Genomic DNA, 15,800 nt, shown 5'->3' on the forward strand with positions numbered 1-15,800 from the left:
ATACTATATACTATGACATTTTCTCATTATTTTGGACGACATACTATACTATGACATTTTCTCATTATTTTGGACGACATACTATATACTATGACATTTTTTCATGATTTTGGACGACATACTATACTATGACATTTTTTAATGATTTTTGACGACATACTATACTATGACTTTTTTGTTGATTTTGGACGACATACTATACTATGACATTTTTTCTTGATTTTTGATGACACATTATACTATGACTTTTTTCTTGATTTTGGACGACATACTATGCTATGACATTTTTTCTTGATTTTTGGACGACGTACACTGCCCAAAAAGTAAAGGGAACACTGAAATCGCACATCCCAGATCTCTATAAATGAAATATTCAAGACGAAAATCTTTATTGATTACATAGTGTAATTCGTTGAAAACAAAATAATGTAAGAACAGTCCATGGAAACCAAAATCATTCACTCATTTAGGACTGGATTCAGAATCATACCCAAAATCGAGGTGGGAAAATTAGATCACAGGCTTATCCCACTTCTGTGAATTTCCTCAGGACAACTCATAATGTTGCTCAGTAGTGTGTCTGGGCAAAGTCTGGGCATGCTCCTGATGAGACCACGGATGGTCTCCTGAGGGATCTCCTCCCAGACCTGGATCAGGGCATCAGTCAGCCACCGGCGGGCCAGTCAATAGCATCAATGCCTTCCTCATCCAGGAGCTGCTGACACACTCCAGCCACACGAGGCTGGGCATTGTCATGCATCAGAAGGAACTAGCCCACTACTTTTTTTCATGTTTTTTTTTGACAAAATACTATACTTTGACTTTTTTTTTTTCATCGTTTTTGAGAACATACTAGGAATAATTTTTTTTTCATGATTTTGAATGCCATACTATACTATGACTATTTTTCATGGTTTTGGACAACATACTATACTATGACCTTTTTTCATGATTTCTGATGACATACTATACTATGACTTTTTTTCATGATATTGGACGACATACTATACTGTGACTATTTTTCATGGTTTTGGACAACATACTATACTATGACTTTTTTTTCATGATATTGGACGACATACTATACTATGACTTTTTTCATGATATTGGATGACATACTATACTATGACTATTTTCATGATATTGGATGACATACTATAGTATGACTATTTTTCATGATATTGGACGACATACTATACTATGACTTTTTTATCCAGTTTTGAACAACATACTATACTATGACTTTTTTTTCATGATATTGGACGACATACTATACTATGACTTTTTTCATGATATTGGATGACATACTATACTATGACTATTTTCATGATATTGGATGACATACTATAGTATGACTATTTTTCATGATATTGGACGACATACTATACTATGACTTTTTTCATGATATTGGACGACATACTATACTATGACTTTTTTCATGATATTGGATGACATACTATAGTATGACTATTTTTCATGATATTGGACGACATACTATACTATGACTTTTTTATCCAGTTTTGAACAACATACTATACTATGACTATTTTTCATGGTTTTGGACGACATACTATACTATGACTTTTTTTCATGATTTCTGATGACATACTATACTATGACTTTTTTTCATGATATTGGACGACATACTATACTATGACTTTTTTCATGATATTGGATGACATACTATAGTATGACTATTTTTCATGATATTGGATGACATACTATACTATGACTTTTTTTCATGATATTGGATGACATACTATAGTATGACTATTTTTCATGATATTGGATGACATACTATACTATGACTATTTTTCATGGTTTTGGACGACATACTATACTATGACTTTTTTTCATGATATTGGACGACATACTATACTATGACTATTTTTCATGATATTGGATGACATACTATACTATGACTATTTTTCATGGTTTTGGACGACATACTATACTATGACTTTTTTTCATGATATTGGACGACATACTATACTATGACTATTTTTCATGATATTGGACGACATACTATACTATGACTTTTTTTCATGATATTGGACGACATACTATACTATGACTATTTTTCATGATATTGGATGACATACTATACTATGACTATTTTTCATGGTTTTGGACGACATACTATACTATGACTTTTTTTCATGATATTGGACGACATACTATACTATGACTTTTTTTCATGATATTGGACAACATACTATACTATAAAAGTCATAGTATAGTATGTTGTCCAAAACCATGAAAAATAGTCATAGAATAGCATGTCATCAGAAATCGTGAAACTGTCATTAAAAACTTTTTTATGACAGTTTTTGACTTTTTAAATGACATACTTTACTATAACTTTTTCATGACAGTTTTTAATGACATACTCTATCATTTTTTTATGACTTGGTTACTGGTGTACTCTTCTATGACTTTTGTCAAAAATTACTTTTAGGGAATATTATCCTATGGCTTTTTTTTTAATAATGTATTTACCGTAGTATAAATTTTCATAATTCACTTAACTGTGACTCACTTATCACTCTTTTATGACCTATAAAACAATATTTTTCATCACACTTTTAATGGAATACTGTACTTTGACTTTTAATGACCTATTGTACTGTCTCTGATTTTTTTATGACCTACTGTACTACGACATTTTTAATTACTTATATGACCTACTACATTATGACCTTTTTAATAATTTTGTTGGATACTATACAATGAGAGATTTTATTCAAATTTTTATAGCATAGTATACTGTACCATTTTTGACATTTGACATGACATTTTCTATGACATACTAAATTTAAAAGCATTTAAATGGAATTCATGATTCTTTTTTGAACCCAAACATTAATTTAGTTGTTGATAGATAGAATAAGCAGGTGACACTGGGCTGTATAAATAAAATGGACTTAAATTATTTATTGGCAAATTAAATATTTTAACTTTTCTTTTTACTTGGAGTTTGATTATAACAAGATATAATTATGTCAGTGGGACACTGTATAGCCTAAACGTTTAATTTTTTTTTTTTACATATATTCTGCTAGCATGATCAGAGCAGATTGCCTTCATACTGTAGATCAGTCGACATTTAGTGTCGATACTTCGTGATGAATGAAAACAAACGTCAGTTGTACAGGTGCTTTATATAATGTTGTACCAAACTGGTTTACAACTGTACATGGGAAGAAAAGTCCAATATATGATTTACTGTAGCTCTAGAAAAAGTGAACATGCACATCAAAGCAGTACTTTACTGTAAATAATTTACAAGAAAAAAAGTATGCATGAAAAAATAGTGCCGTAGGAGGCAGGCACTGTCCTTGAACCCTTTCCATATATCCTTTCTGTACATACATTATATCTTGACATGTATATTTTACAACAAGCCACATCAGCTAAATAGAAAGAAAATGTATTTACAGACAATAAAATAGAGTGTAATCTGAGTCGGGTATGAGACCAAAACAGGCTGCTAAAGTAGCTCCTAGAAACACATACTAAATACCTTTTTTCCTTTTTTTTTTTTTTTTTGCAAAATTGAAGAAAATAATAAAAAAAGGACTTAAACTACCTCAGCAAGTATAAAAAACAACACTTCTTTTAAAATACACAAGTTCGACAAACAATGGCCATGAGTGCCAGACAGGTATTGTTGCAGAATGATTATCAACATTCAAAGATTTTCTTTTATCTTCTCTGCTTTGCATTATTGATGATCACTTTCCATAGTAAATCCCACTCCATATGAACTAGGAAGTAGAGGAAAACAAACAATAGCAGCACTGAGATTCTGATAAACACCAATCCATAGGTTACACTAAGGCAAAAACAAAAAGTCACCATGCACAATCCTGTTCTTACTTGTACATTTTTTCAAATCAGTGAGCCTGAAATCTGCAGCATTCTGAGTAAGACTGGATGGAAAGTTTCCCCAAATATGAATAAACTAAAAAGTGAGTTTCGTGCAACTACATGTGGAATTACTGATGTGGTTGTCACTGAGGAATAAATAACTGTGAACTCCTCCTGAGAATAAACAACCATCCCTGCCTCCTCTCCTGCTGCCACCCTGCCCCGCTCTCCCAAACAAGGGACAAAAACAGCATATTGCATGTTATTAGGGATGGCCCGAGTGAGCTGTGAAATGCCTCTGCTCTGGGGGTTTAATCGGGGCCGCTGACTCAGCTCTGGGCTGGCACATCTTCCTCCAAGTTAACCTGAGGCCCCTGCACGGACATAATGCCATTTAATGAAATGCTCGAGACTAAAAGGAGACCAAGATTGAAAAATTGCTCCTGATCCTTCGCCAAACTTTTCTGAGGAGGCTCCATCTCTAGGTTGCTTTGTGATGATGGAGGCAAGTCTGAATCTAAGGAAATGGACATTGGGCAGATATTTCCTGGGACTTAAGTGTGGATGATGTGATGAATTCCAAAATGAATTCCACAGCAAACCTCTGAGGATCTCTTGGTAACAGTCTCAACTGAAAACTCCCTCAGAGAGATGTTTCCTTCAAACTGGAGTTTGATGTAGTACACTGGTCTTGGGCAAAAAAACATCCTGCTGAGATCATCAGTTCAGTGATGAAGAAATCAATGTGGTGTCCCCTTTCTTCTCAGCTCCAGAGTGTGCAGGCCCTCCTGGCGACCCAGGGCATGCTGTGTGCCAACTTTGTGGGCCGTTTCTGTGGCGGTGATGTCAATCTGGGCGTACTTGGTGGAGCTCTTTCCTGTCAAGACACAAAACAGACCTCTTAACTTTAGGTAAGTCAAAGAAAGTCTAATAGTGGAGCTAATATCTTGCTTCAACAGAGCTAAAATGATTGGTGGATTGATAGAAAATTATAGGAATATATTTTTAAATGAAAGCTTTTAATTTAGACCTTTCACAGCCTCAACTGTAGCACACTTTGAGAGTAATGTGCACTGTGTTTCTCTCTCTTCCAACGCTTTCACACTGCCAAGCTGGGGCTCCCAGATTGTTTCCAGAGTCAGAGTCTCTGCTGGCCACTCATCCTGTGACACTGTCCATATGAGCTCTGCAGCCAAGGCACAAATACTGTAAGCAAATGTGGCTCCATCATAGAGCAATACTAGAAAACTATTTATGCATTAATCAATGCCTCTCTACCACAATTCTTAGCCTAACAAAGTTAATTTTGGCATTTGATTCCACAGGTGTTCCTGTTATTATGTCCACCCTCTGTACGTAGCAAAGGGACAAGAAAAAGTGTGCAGCAAGGTAATTATCATGATGTGTGATATGGATTTGCTTTCAATTCTGATTTAAAAGAATACACCACCCAAATGATCAACAATGACATGATGATGACCACGTGTTACGGGGCAACTAAAAAGAAAACTTTGTTATTCTCACATGCCTCCACAGTGAACAAAGAATCAAAAAACTGAGAAAATTTTTGATGAATTGAAGTCATAGGGGGTCACATTTAACAGCAGCAAAACTATAGCAAACCATCCATTTACAGACACTCACACATCTCGTGCTGTATAATCCAAGTCTTATTTGTCCAGTTGCAAGCTCAGCACTTCCACATGCATTTTCACTGAAACCTTACTATTTAAAACACGTCTGCACAAACAGCCTCACGCAAAGACCAGTAGCGCACCTGGGCCAGTATATTAAGGCTGCCCCTAATAGTGGACCAAACGTTAGTCGACCAGAAAGGTCATAAATCGTCAAGATTTCATTGGTCACTTAGTTGTGGGGGAAAAAACAAACAAAAAACAAATGTGAAACTCTATTAGGAGCTGCGCCTTGTCAAAATAAATCAAAACCTGAATGACTGGACCATGTGGGAGTTTAATTTGAAAGGACAGACACAGGAAGTGCCCACGCCCAGCAGTCAGACAGGAGTCAGGTTAATTTCCAGGGCTGATACCTGCGGTTATTCCACAGGCTAGTTAACAACATGTCGGGCAGGAAATCCAAAGTGCGGGATCATTTTGAGAAGGTGAAGGACGAACCCAAGGTGATATGTAAACTCATCTTCATTGGTCGACTACAAACATGACGTATCATCTGAAACATGGAAGTAGCTACATGCCCATTAGCCCACAGCGTCATTAACAGGCGGCTCGCTCAGTGTGTGACGTGCACTTGTAGATATAATATAGGCCTATATTAATGACGGTTCATTAGTACGGTTAATGTAGCACAGTGTTAACAATGTTACTGATACTATTCTTTCTCACACCTTCAACTCAAACCACTGTGTTGCCCTGCCCCAAAATATATCATATAATAAATAAATTAGTATTGTAAACATGTGGGCGACTAGCCGACTAATGGCCTGACATGATGACTACTGGTCGACTAGGAAAATTCTTAGTTGGGGGCAGCCCTAAAGCATATGCTTCTTAGAGTTTATATGGGCCTGCCCAGGCCTGAAACCTTACTATTTAAAACTGAACTGAAAGTCAAATGTATCTACGCTCTCTTCAAAGCCACACTCTATTTTTTACCTCGCTGAGCATGGGAGCTGCTCTACCACTGCCCTGATCAGGAGTTTGTTTGTGACGAACGAACTCTTTTAAAACAGCAGTCACAACATAACAGAAACAAATTGAGCCAGCAGTAGACCATGTAAAATGAGCCCCCTATGACTTCAATTTATCAACGATTTTCGGTTTTTGGATTCTTCCTTTACCACAGGCATGTGAGGAAAAACAGTGTTCTCCACAAATTCATTGTTCATCAGGTGAGTAACTGATTTGCGAATGGTCATTTGTGGTCTGAAGTGGCCACCAAAGGGTGTGTAGTATCAGGCAGATGCATAAGAAAGAGGAACAACAGAGAAAAATTGAAAGCCTTTAAATTAATTTTATGATTCTTTTTTTCATCCAAAGATAACTTATCATTTAAAGACAAAGAAGGATCATTTTTGATTAGTTGATTTAACTATTTTCATTTTGAAGTGAGTTTTGGGAAAAACACTTTTACACTTTCTTGCCAAGAGTTGAGGATTGATACCACTCTCATGTCTGTCTGTTCAATATAAAGCTCCAGCCTGCAGCCAGTTAGCTTAGCATAAAGACTGGAAACAGCTAACCAGGTCACTGGTTATTAACAGTGTGGGGAAAAAAAGAGGGGACGGGGGTGGACTATCTCTAGTCATTTCTTGTGCACTACAACTTGTACAACAATTAGTGCATGTAAGCTGTCTTTTTTAAAACATGAGAAAACCTGCAAAGATAGGTGATATGCAGCAGTAGCTCAGCCCATTGAGATTTGGCTTGGGAACCGGAGGGTTGCCGGTTCAGGTCCCCATACGGATCCAAGTATGGAGCGCAGACTGGTAGCTGGACAGGTGCCAGTTCACCTCCTGGGCTTTCTTTGCCTCAAGGTGCCCTTGAGAAAAGCACTGAACCCCCAACTGCTCAGGGCGCCTGTCCAGTCCAAGGCAGCCCTCTCGCTCTGACACCTCTCCATTTAATGCTTGTATAGGTCCTGTTTGTGCACGTGTGTGTATTTTGGACCTGTGTGTATATGACAACAGAGTGGGAAAAAGAAAGAATCTCCCCTCAGGGATTAATAAATGTATATCGTCTTTTAGTCAAAGAGTAAAGAAGTAGACCGGCGGTAGACCAGAGTCATTATTTTTTTTTTTTTCTGCGTCATGTTCAACGTCAATGATGGGCTGGAAAACAGGTGTCCAAACAGTAGGAAGCAGCGTGAAGGCCAGTGTAAATGTTGTCGTTACTTAATCAGTCTCTCAAACTCAGTGCTGAATGCTTTTGAAGACTGCTGGAATGCTGCTTTAATACAGACTGTATTATCTGGCAGCCCATCGTTGCATTGCACCGGTTAGAATTAGCATTTCCATCACTGCTGACTGGAGCTAGAGCCGATAAATACCTGTGACTGATTTGACGTGGGAAAGAATGCTGATTGTAGCTTTTCCCATTAAATAAAAAGTCAGATGATAGAGGGTGTCAGTGGGGTTTTTTGTGTTGTGAGACAGGGGCTTTAGAGCTGCTGGTGGGCAGATTTTGTTACTTTCAGACCGAGTCAGGCTAGCTTTTTCCTCGTCTATTCATGCTAAGCTAAGCTAACTGGCTACAGCTTCATATTAAGTCAACAGACATGTAATCCTCGTGAAGGAAGCAATCTTTTAATTGGCAACAATCTGAAAAATCACTTAATTGTTCTTCATATTTTTTTTCAGGCGTTACTGTCAGAAAATCACTGGTACTAATATTAGCAGCTTTATTAAGTCTTTTATAAACACAAACTAAATATATTTGGATCTTTTAGCCATTGGTTGAACAATAACGGAGACATCTGAGGACTTCACCTTGAGCTTGAGGAACTTGGAAAAGAGAATTTTCACTTTTTGTTGACATTTGGCTTAAAAATAATTACTAGTTGCAGCAATTTGTCCCTTTAGTAAGTTAAAGGACGTCCTTGTTGTAGGTGACAGTAAATCATCTTTTTTTTAAAAAATCCAATTTCGAGAACTGATGAAAACATCCAAACAAACATGACAGTAGAGAGTTCAGAGTGAAGTGAATCACTGCCCTTGCTGCCAACATGATTGCTTATGGTATGCAACTGAGCGTCGCCACACAAAGCAGAGGAATATGCAAATGATTCAGATGAGGCCTTTGAAATTCCCCTCATGCACCGTGTTCCATATGCACGTCACAAGCACTGCCATCATTCGCTGACCTTCCTTGTGTGAAAATCAAATAAGCGCGATGTTTGGCTTCGGTCACTAAAGCATCTGCATGTCACTGTCGTCTCCTGTCTCCTGCTTGAGTTATGTGTTTTACAGTCACATAAAATTGAGCAAATAACAACCAGCTCCTAACGAGCCATCAATAGTCCCTGAAGGAGGATCCCATTTGAGCCTGTGAATTCACAGCTGTGATCTGAATGCCCTGTGACCCCCTTTCAGTGGCGAGATGAGACGCTCCTCCTCCCAGGTGACAGATTAATGAGGCCGCATGCCGGGATATAAACTGTATTGCTGACATCAGATATTAACCTCTCATGTTAGAGCTCGAGCCATCCTCATATTCCTGAGGGGCAATGACGCTGATGGCCAACTTGTCTGTCAATTACAGCTCACTACAGCGTCTCCAATGACAAGGACTCAGCTGTCTTTTAGTGAGACGAGAGGAAATCGGCTCAATCGTCTGGGAGCGACTCGTGTAACTCCGACAAAGTGAAATAGAATTACAGAACAATTGTGTATCTGGAGCAACTTTTCATCCTTGCTTGGCATTGATGTCCTGGTTTGTTTTAAGTTCTTTCATATCTCTCTCAGGGTTTGAGCCTTTTTTTTATTTAAATGCGGCAGCACAGATGAGATGCGTGAGCACAAATTAGAAAGCCTTGTACATTGTGTGAACAAAGGCGAGAACATGAGGGCAAGGCTGGGGTCATTTTACTTTAATCAGTTCAGGATGTGGACTTTCTTTTGCATTCAAACCTTTGCATTAAAAATCTGCTTACATCTAATCTATGAAGGAGCCTCATTAAGATTTCCTAATGGGGACATGAATATGCATTAAAAAGCATTCAGGATTTTGTAGTTTGTGATGATGATTATGGGCATTTCCAGCATGTCCATGTGGGCAGTGCTCTGGTACGAGTGCCCACATTTATACAGTGGTTAGCATTCATACAGTGGAACAGTGTATTAATAGCAGGATTTAATAATGGTGTCTAATAATAGCAAAGGAGTTTTGTGTGTCTGCCTGTGTGTGCCTTCACTGAGGTTAGACACCAGTGTAACTTTAATATTACAACTACCGTCAAGGGCTGTAAAAAATGTTGTACCTGTACCTACAATACCTTGCAGTCATACTAAAACAATACTTCATATCTGGCACCAAGACAAGACTTAATATTTTACACTGAGAAATCTCCATGTGTCTTTCTAAAAGGTTGTGTTGTGAAATGTGCTGTATCAACGTTGTAGATGCCATTTCCAATCAGCTGATTTGTGCTTGATAGAAGTCTTTGCGAGCATGTGTATCACAAAACAAATGCACACACCAGCTTTATGCTATTGGCTGTTAGGGGTTTAACGATCCATTGATCTGGATCGATACAACAATGCAGTGATGAACGATCCAGAGCAAAGTGAGAACAGTTATGTTTAGGATGCATTTATTTCAAAAGTCTGTGTTACCGTTAAACAGCGGCAGGTAGATGGCAAGCAGCCGAGAGAAAGACGATGTGGATAACGTTATTTATTTAGGAAAAAATTAGCAGTGTGGAAATATTTTGGATTTCGGAGAAATTACAGGGCAACAGACAAAGAATATGCCGTACATAAACAATGCCGTTACGAGCTAAGACATGACGTGACTTCTCATTACAGCAACTTTAGCTGCTCTGTTTGAACAATGTTCGGCTGAATAATCGTGCATACAGGCTGAAATTCAACTTAACTGTTCTGTCGGGAGATGCATGACTTAAACTGTCCATGAGTAAGAAAAATAATAATGTTACATGCGATTTATTAATGTATGAGTAGAGGAAAAAAAACTTGCAAGCTGCTAAGCTAATTTATGCAATGTTAACATGCTTAAGTTAATATTGGGTCACTAGCAATTGTTTTGTTTTTTGTTTGTTTTACTGAGCTGAATTTGATACTTGTGTTGAACGAAGTTGTTAAAACAAGTTTAACGGCTGTTGGGAGGAGTTTTCCTTAAAGACTTTCTGGCAGACAGCCCTGAAGGTTAACTTACTTACTTATATGTGTGTTAGTGGAGTCAGTATAAAGTAAATTTTACTGCACTTAAGCGGTTACAGCAGTTATTTACATTATTTCTAAGTTGTTTTCATCTCTTATGACAAAAGAAAAAAGAAAGGGATGGCAGCTTCTTTTATAAATGACTGTGTTATATGGGCAGATAATATCGTCTAATAACGATGGCAGGCTCCTGAATCAAATCGAACTTATATCGTGGCAGATTTTCTAATATCGGAAAACATTGTATCATGATGAAACCGGTGATTTGCACCCCTACTGGCTGTGGTGGTTCACACTATACTGCTCAGCAACTGTTCGCACAATTGTGAGCTGTTGTACGTTCTTTTTATGAGCAAAGATGAGCAAGACAATTAACTTATTTTATACGCCGTTTCTCTGCGCTAATGGTGCCATGTTAATTGACGTAGTTTCACTCTAAACACCTGTTTATGACCACTAGCAGTGCTTGTTGTATAGATTAGTGTATCTGAGTGGATCCTTGTTTTGTTTGTTGTACATTAAGGTGCACTTGGGACAATACAATGCTTTATGTGTTGCTTATCTGCCTCAACAACTGTCACCAATCTTCCAAGTGTCTCAATTTATTAAGTAGTTAATTCCAGTCCAACAAGCATTTCTGAGATATACTTGAGTTTTGAGTGGTGAATCTTTGAAGTGACAAGTGATTATTTAATGCTTCTTGTTTTTTTCTCCACAGTTTGCCCAACTGACTGTTCAACATGGCTGCTGTCTGAATAAGGTAAGAAACACTCATTATTTCTGTCAGCACTTCTACTTATTTAAAGTGGTGCATTCTTACTCTGAGCGGGGAGATGTGCGACGCTCCCTCGGGGGCTGGGACCGGGCTCCTGCAGCTCCAGCTCCATGTAGTTGAGCTGCTTCTTGGATGTGGGACTGACAGGAATATTCACATACGTCACAGCGTCACTGCGAGGCCTTTCGGGGAGCGGTGCCTCGGGGGGGAAAACGAACACGGTGCCTGTCAACAGAGGAAGAACAGCGTGCTAATTAAAGTGGAAGTAGACACGTTTTCAGCTTTTCCTCTCCACGTTTCCAAGTGGTGTTGTGTTTGGGCTGCTGTTGCAAAGAAAACCAAATCTCTTTCTCTTTTCTTCAGAGACAAAATCTACCACAGTTACTCCAGGTGTTCCACCACCCGCCATAATCTGCTGCTGAGGATAGTAACTACAGACAAATTACTATGATACGGTAGCCGAGGGCTGTGAGTTGCACCTTTACTTATGAGGGTCAGATAGTAAGATAAAGGCTCCGTGGTCTCACATGGTCAGTGGCAGTGCATTACAGCTACACTCCTTCTGTTGTTACCTTTCACAATAAAAGCCCAAAGCCTACAAATACCCACATATTGCGATTATTTTGACAGATACTGCAATTGCAACATGAGCTGTGATTATTGTGGGAATGGCAATTTTTGCTGGGGTGTACCAAACGAGCATGTTCCCTTATGTCTGTGACACATTTTACCTTTATAAAAACATTGCAGCCTAACCCTAAACCTTGGCCATATTCTAATTTCGATGTACTTTGCAGACCTCCTGCTCACCAGAGGGGACTTAAATTCATCCAGGGCAGTTCGTTAAAAGGCAGCTCAATAAACTAGCTCACAATACTCTCTGGTAAGTGGGGATTTCTACAAGGAAAAAACAAAAGCGCTATTCTCTAACTCTGTTAGTTGCACAATGCTTGACACACTTCCTCTGTGCTGTAAGTCAGGCCTTTGTTTTCCCAGGAAACTGTACCTGGTGGTAGACAGAATGGTCACGCAAGAATCACATGTAAATCCATCTCGTCAGGCTTCAAGTACTGCATTTTAGGAACTACAACATCTCCAACAGCTCCTAAAGAGGTTAGCATAGATGCTGCAATAGCCTCACTTACGTCATAACCCTTAAGTATTTCTTCATTGAACGAAGTGCAAAGGCTTTTCTTGATCGGCAAGATGTTTTTGCTCTTCTCCCGACTGGGTCTGATTGGTTGGAGTTAGCCGTGGTAGACGGTGATAGACAGACGGTTTATCTGATCGCCTGCCGCAGTACTTTTCAAAGTGTCCCTTTCCAAACAGTTTCCAGTAACGGCTTCTCACAAGTCCCACGATACAATACTATCATGATACTAAAGTCAAGATATAATAATAGTGGTTTAAATGTTTTGCAACATGCTGAGTATTACGATTTATTAACTTAACTTTTTTTTAATCTAACAAGTTTTCAGTTGGTTCAGCTCACTTCAATCATTTTTATTGCAGTGTCATGTATTTAGTTGACTGAAAAAGCAACTGATTTTATCATTCAAGTAGGCTACCAAAACATAAATTTGTATTTGTGATATTAATAATTTAGATAAGAAAAAAATAGATAGAATATCACCACACAAAATATTGTGATACTATGCAGTATCAAGTTTTAACCCCACCCCTGGTAACAACCCACTGGGGCGTCAGGTTAAGGGTTAAAGAGAACCAATCTAAACACTGATGGTAATCAACATTCACTTCATAATGATAAGTAAAGCAAAAATCATTTTATTTCCTCTTTCAGCTCAGGAGGAGTTTTGTTAAGTCGTGTCATTTTCTTTTTAAAAGGTGTGAACACTTATTTTTAATCAACATAATCCCAGAAGAAACCGAAACACAATTCATCCTATGAACAAGATTTGTTTTTGTAGCCACAGCCTGATAGTTAATGCTGTGCCTCCATGCCAAGTAACTCCATTGTGTCATTCAAAAAACATTTTAAACACACAAAAGAGGCACGTAGTCGTATTTGGACTGTTTCTTCATTACAGTAAATCTGGCCTGTTATTCCACAGTATTGTTCATTTTAAAAAACAATACATCACTTTCACGCAACAGAACAGCTCCTTTATGTGTTTCTAATAATGCCGGACAACAATGGAGTTCGATTGCACAGAGGCTCCACCAGGCTGTGGCTACATAGACAGGACATAGTTGGATAAATGTGGCTTTTCATGGGATTTGTCAACAATATTAAAAATATAAAATAACACCAGCTTTACTCTGAGACTTATTTGAAAGGAGAGGATTTGTTTGTCATTATGACCTTAATTAAAAGATAATAATGAAGAAATCACGTATACAGCGCTTGTTATTTAACACTTTGTCACTATAACCTTCATCATAAGATAGAAGATTTCCCCCTCCTGGGTTAGTAGCTCTCGAGGCAACAGTCCTTATCGACAGCCTGATGTTAATTAGAGTCATTCAAATACAGGCATCTGCATTAAAGTCACTATATTATGCTCAACAGTAGATGCGAGATCAGCAGCTATGCTGGCACACAGTGTATCCCACTGAAATGCCCTCTTCCCCAGGGGTTAATTGTACATAATTAGCTGATCGGCCCCAGGGATAAATTATGAGATGCATTATGGTCATTTTGTGTTATGAGGCAGTAAAGCTGGAACTTATTGCCCTTTTAATTCCACCATCAGCGCTCGGTATCCAATATCCAGCTCCTTGGACATGTGAAAACATTCTGCTGCGTTTACAGGCCCCAATTTTATGTTTTTCTTTATCTAATTATTGTTAAACCATACATTTTATTTTTCTAGTTAAAAACAGGAGCACCCACAAAACTAAATACTTTTTCACCCAAACTAGCCTGTTTATGTGGGTTTTTTAAATGCAGGAAATCCCACTAAAAATAGCCGATAGACTCCCCTTTGGTGTGTCAGGTTCAGTGTCACAAACACACTCAAAAACAGCTTTGTAAACAGAGGAAAGTGTATGAAGGCCAGTGAAAATGTTTCAGGGGTTACTTCTTTTTTATATTTCCAACTTATTCAGTCTCGCTTTCAAACTTGGTGACGACAAATTTTAAATAATGTGTGATCGCCACTTGTACAGAAATGGACAGCGTTTTGTTGGTTGGGGTTTTTTGTGTGCAGCGGGAAGGGGGATAAAGTTTGCACCCTAATCTGATTCACATGAAATAAAATAAATAACTTTTTTTGCAAATGAACATAAAATTTCCAATATTAACACCAAGAAAGTTACAAATCATTGGCAAATTTCTCTATTTGCAACCTGTTTAAAAGCATATCCATCCACACAAGCAGTAATATGTTCTCAGTTAAAACAGCTAATGTTTCCACAATCTGTGCCACTGATCAAATAGTGCAGCCAGCAGAAAAAAAGGGTGCCAAGTAAAGCTAACAAGAAATGTCGCCCCAACCCATTTAGACTGAATGGCTTTTCCTGTCAAACACACAAATCATAGCCACAGTGTTGCCTGAAGTACACTGTAATGTAATGTATCGTGCTTGATAGATGGCTTCCAGTGAAAACAGGAAGCCCCCATTGGTTTAACCTGTCATAAACCTAAAAGCCACCCAGGATTAAGAGGTGCAGAGTAAACGCTGTTTAGCTCAGTGTCTTATTGATACGGTTTTAGAATCATGTAAAATATGGACATATTTCTGCTCTGTGACACGAAATCACCCAATGCTTTTCTATGTCTACAATGCCAACAAAGATGGCTACAACCTTCAGAAACAGGAGGAGAGTACACTCAAGGAGGCCAAACACGTGTCTTGCAATACGGTTGTTATCTCCAGTTAAGAAAAAGTATAATGTAAGTTCTTTGTAGTTATGATCCCCGATAGTGAAAATGGCGGATGGTGGAACAACCAAATAATGAGCTGTGGAAACTGTGGTTCTGAGGAAAATCCCTTTTGTCTTTGTACTAGCAGCAACAACATTAATACCATTTTGGAATCTGCAATTTTGCAAGTAATTATTTAGTCCATAAAATGTTTAAAAATTGTGGAGGGAAAAAACCTATGACATCAGGTGACACCTTTAAATCGAACTGTTTGTCAGACGAACAAACAAAAACCCAAATATAATCGGTATACCATGATAGTGTATGTGACAAAAAAAAAAAAGCAGAAAATCCACGTCAGTACAAACTCATGTGCGTGGCCAAGTAGAGTGCCTGCACATGTGCATGTTTGAATTCTCAGTTGCTCCAGGATTTCCTGGTCTGTTTTT

General features: G+C 38.1%; 1 protein-coding gene across 5 annotated transcripts in view; it reads right to left on the reverse strand.

Moving 5' to 3' along the window:
* Positions 1 to 2,924: 2,924 nt before the first annotated feature.
* LOC125884047 (protein Dok-7-like) overlaps positions 2,925 to 15,800 on the reverse strand; it is a 60,987-nt gene continuing 48,111 nt past the window's right edge. For 4 of the 5 annotated variants that reach the window (XM_049568783.1, XM_049568780.1, XM_049568779.1 and 1 more), the window contains 2 exons: positions 11,568 to 11,747; positions 2,925 to 4,747 (listed from right to left, as the gene is read on the reverse strand). In XM_049568783.1, coding sequence (XP_049424740.1) covers positions 4,611 to 4,747; positions 11,568 to 11,747 — 317 coding nt within the window. In that variant the 3' untranslated portion in view covers positions 2,925 to 4,610. The remainder of the gene's footprint in view (positions 4,748 to 11,567; positions 11,748 to 15,800) is intronic. The other variant, XM_049568781.1, reaches the window with a different exon arrangement.

The sequence above is a fragment of the Epinephelus fuscoguttatus genome, linkage group LG23, assembly GCF_011397635.1.
Source record: "Epinephelus fuscoguttatus linkage group LG23, E.fuscoguttatus.final_Chr_v1".
In the NCBI taxonomy this organism is placed as follows: Eukaryota; Metazoa; Chordata; class Actinopteri; order Perciformes; family Serranidae; genus Epinephelus; species Epinephelus fuscoguttatus.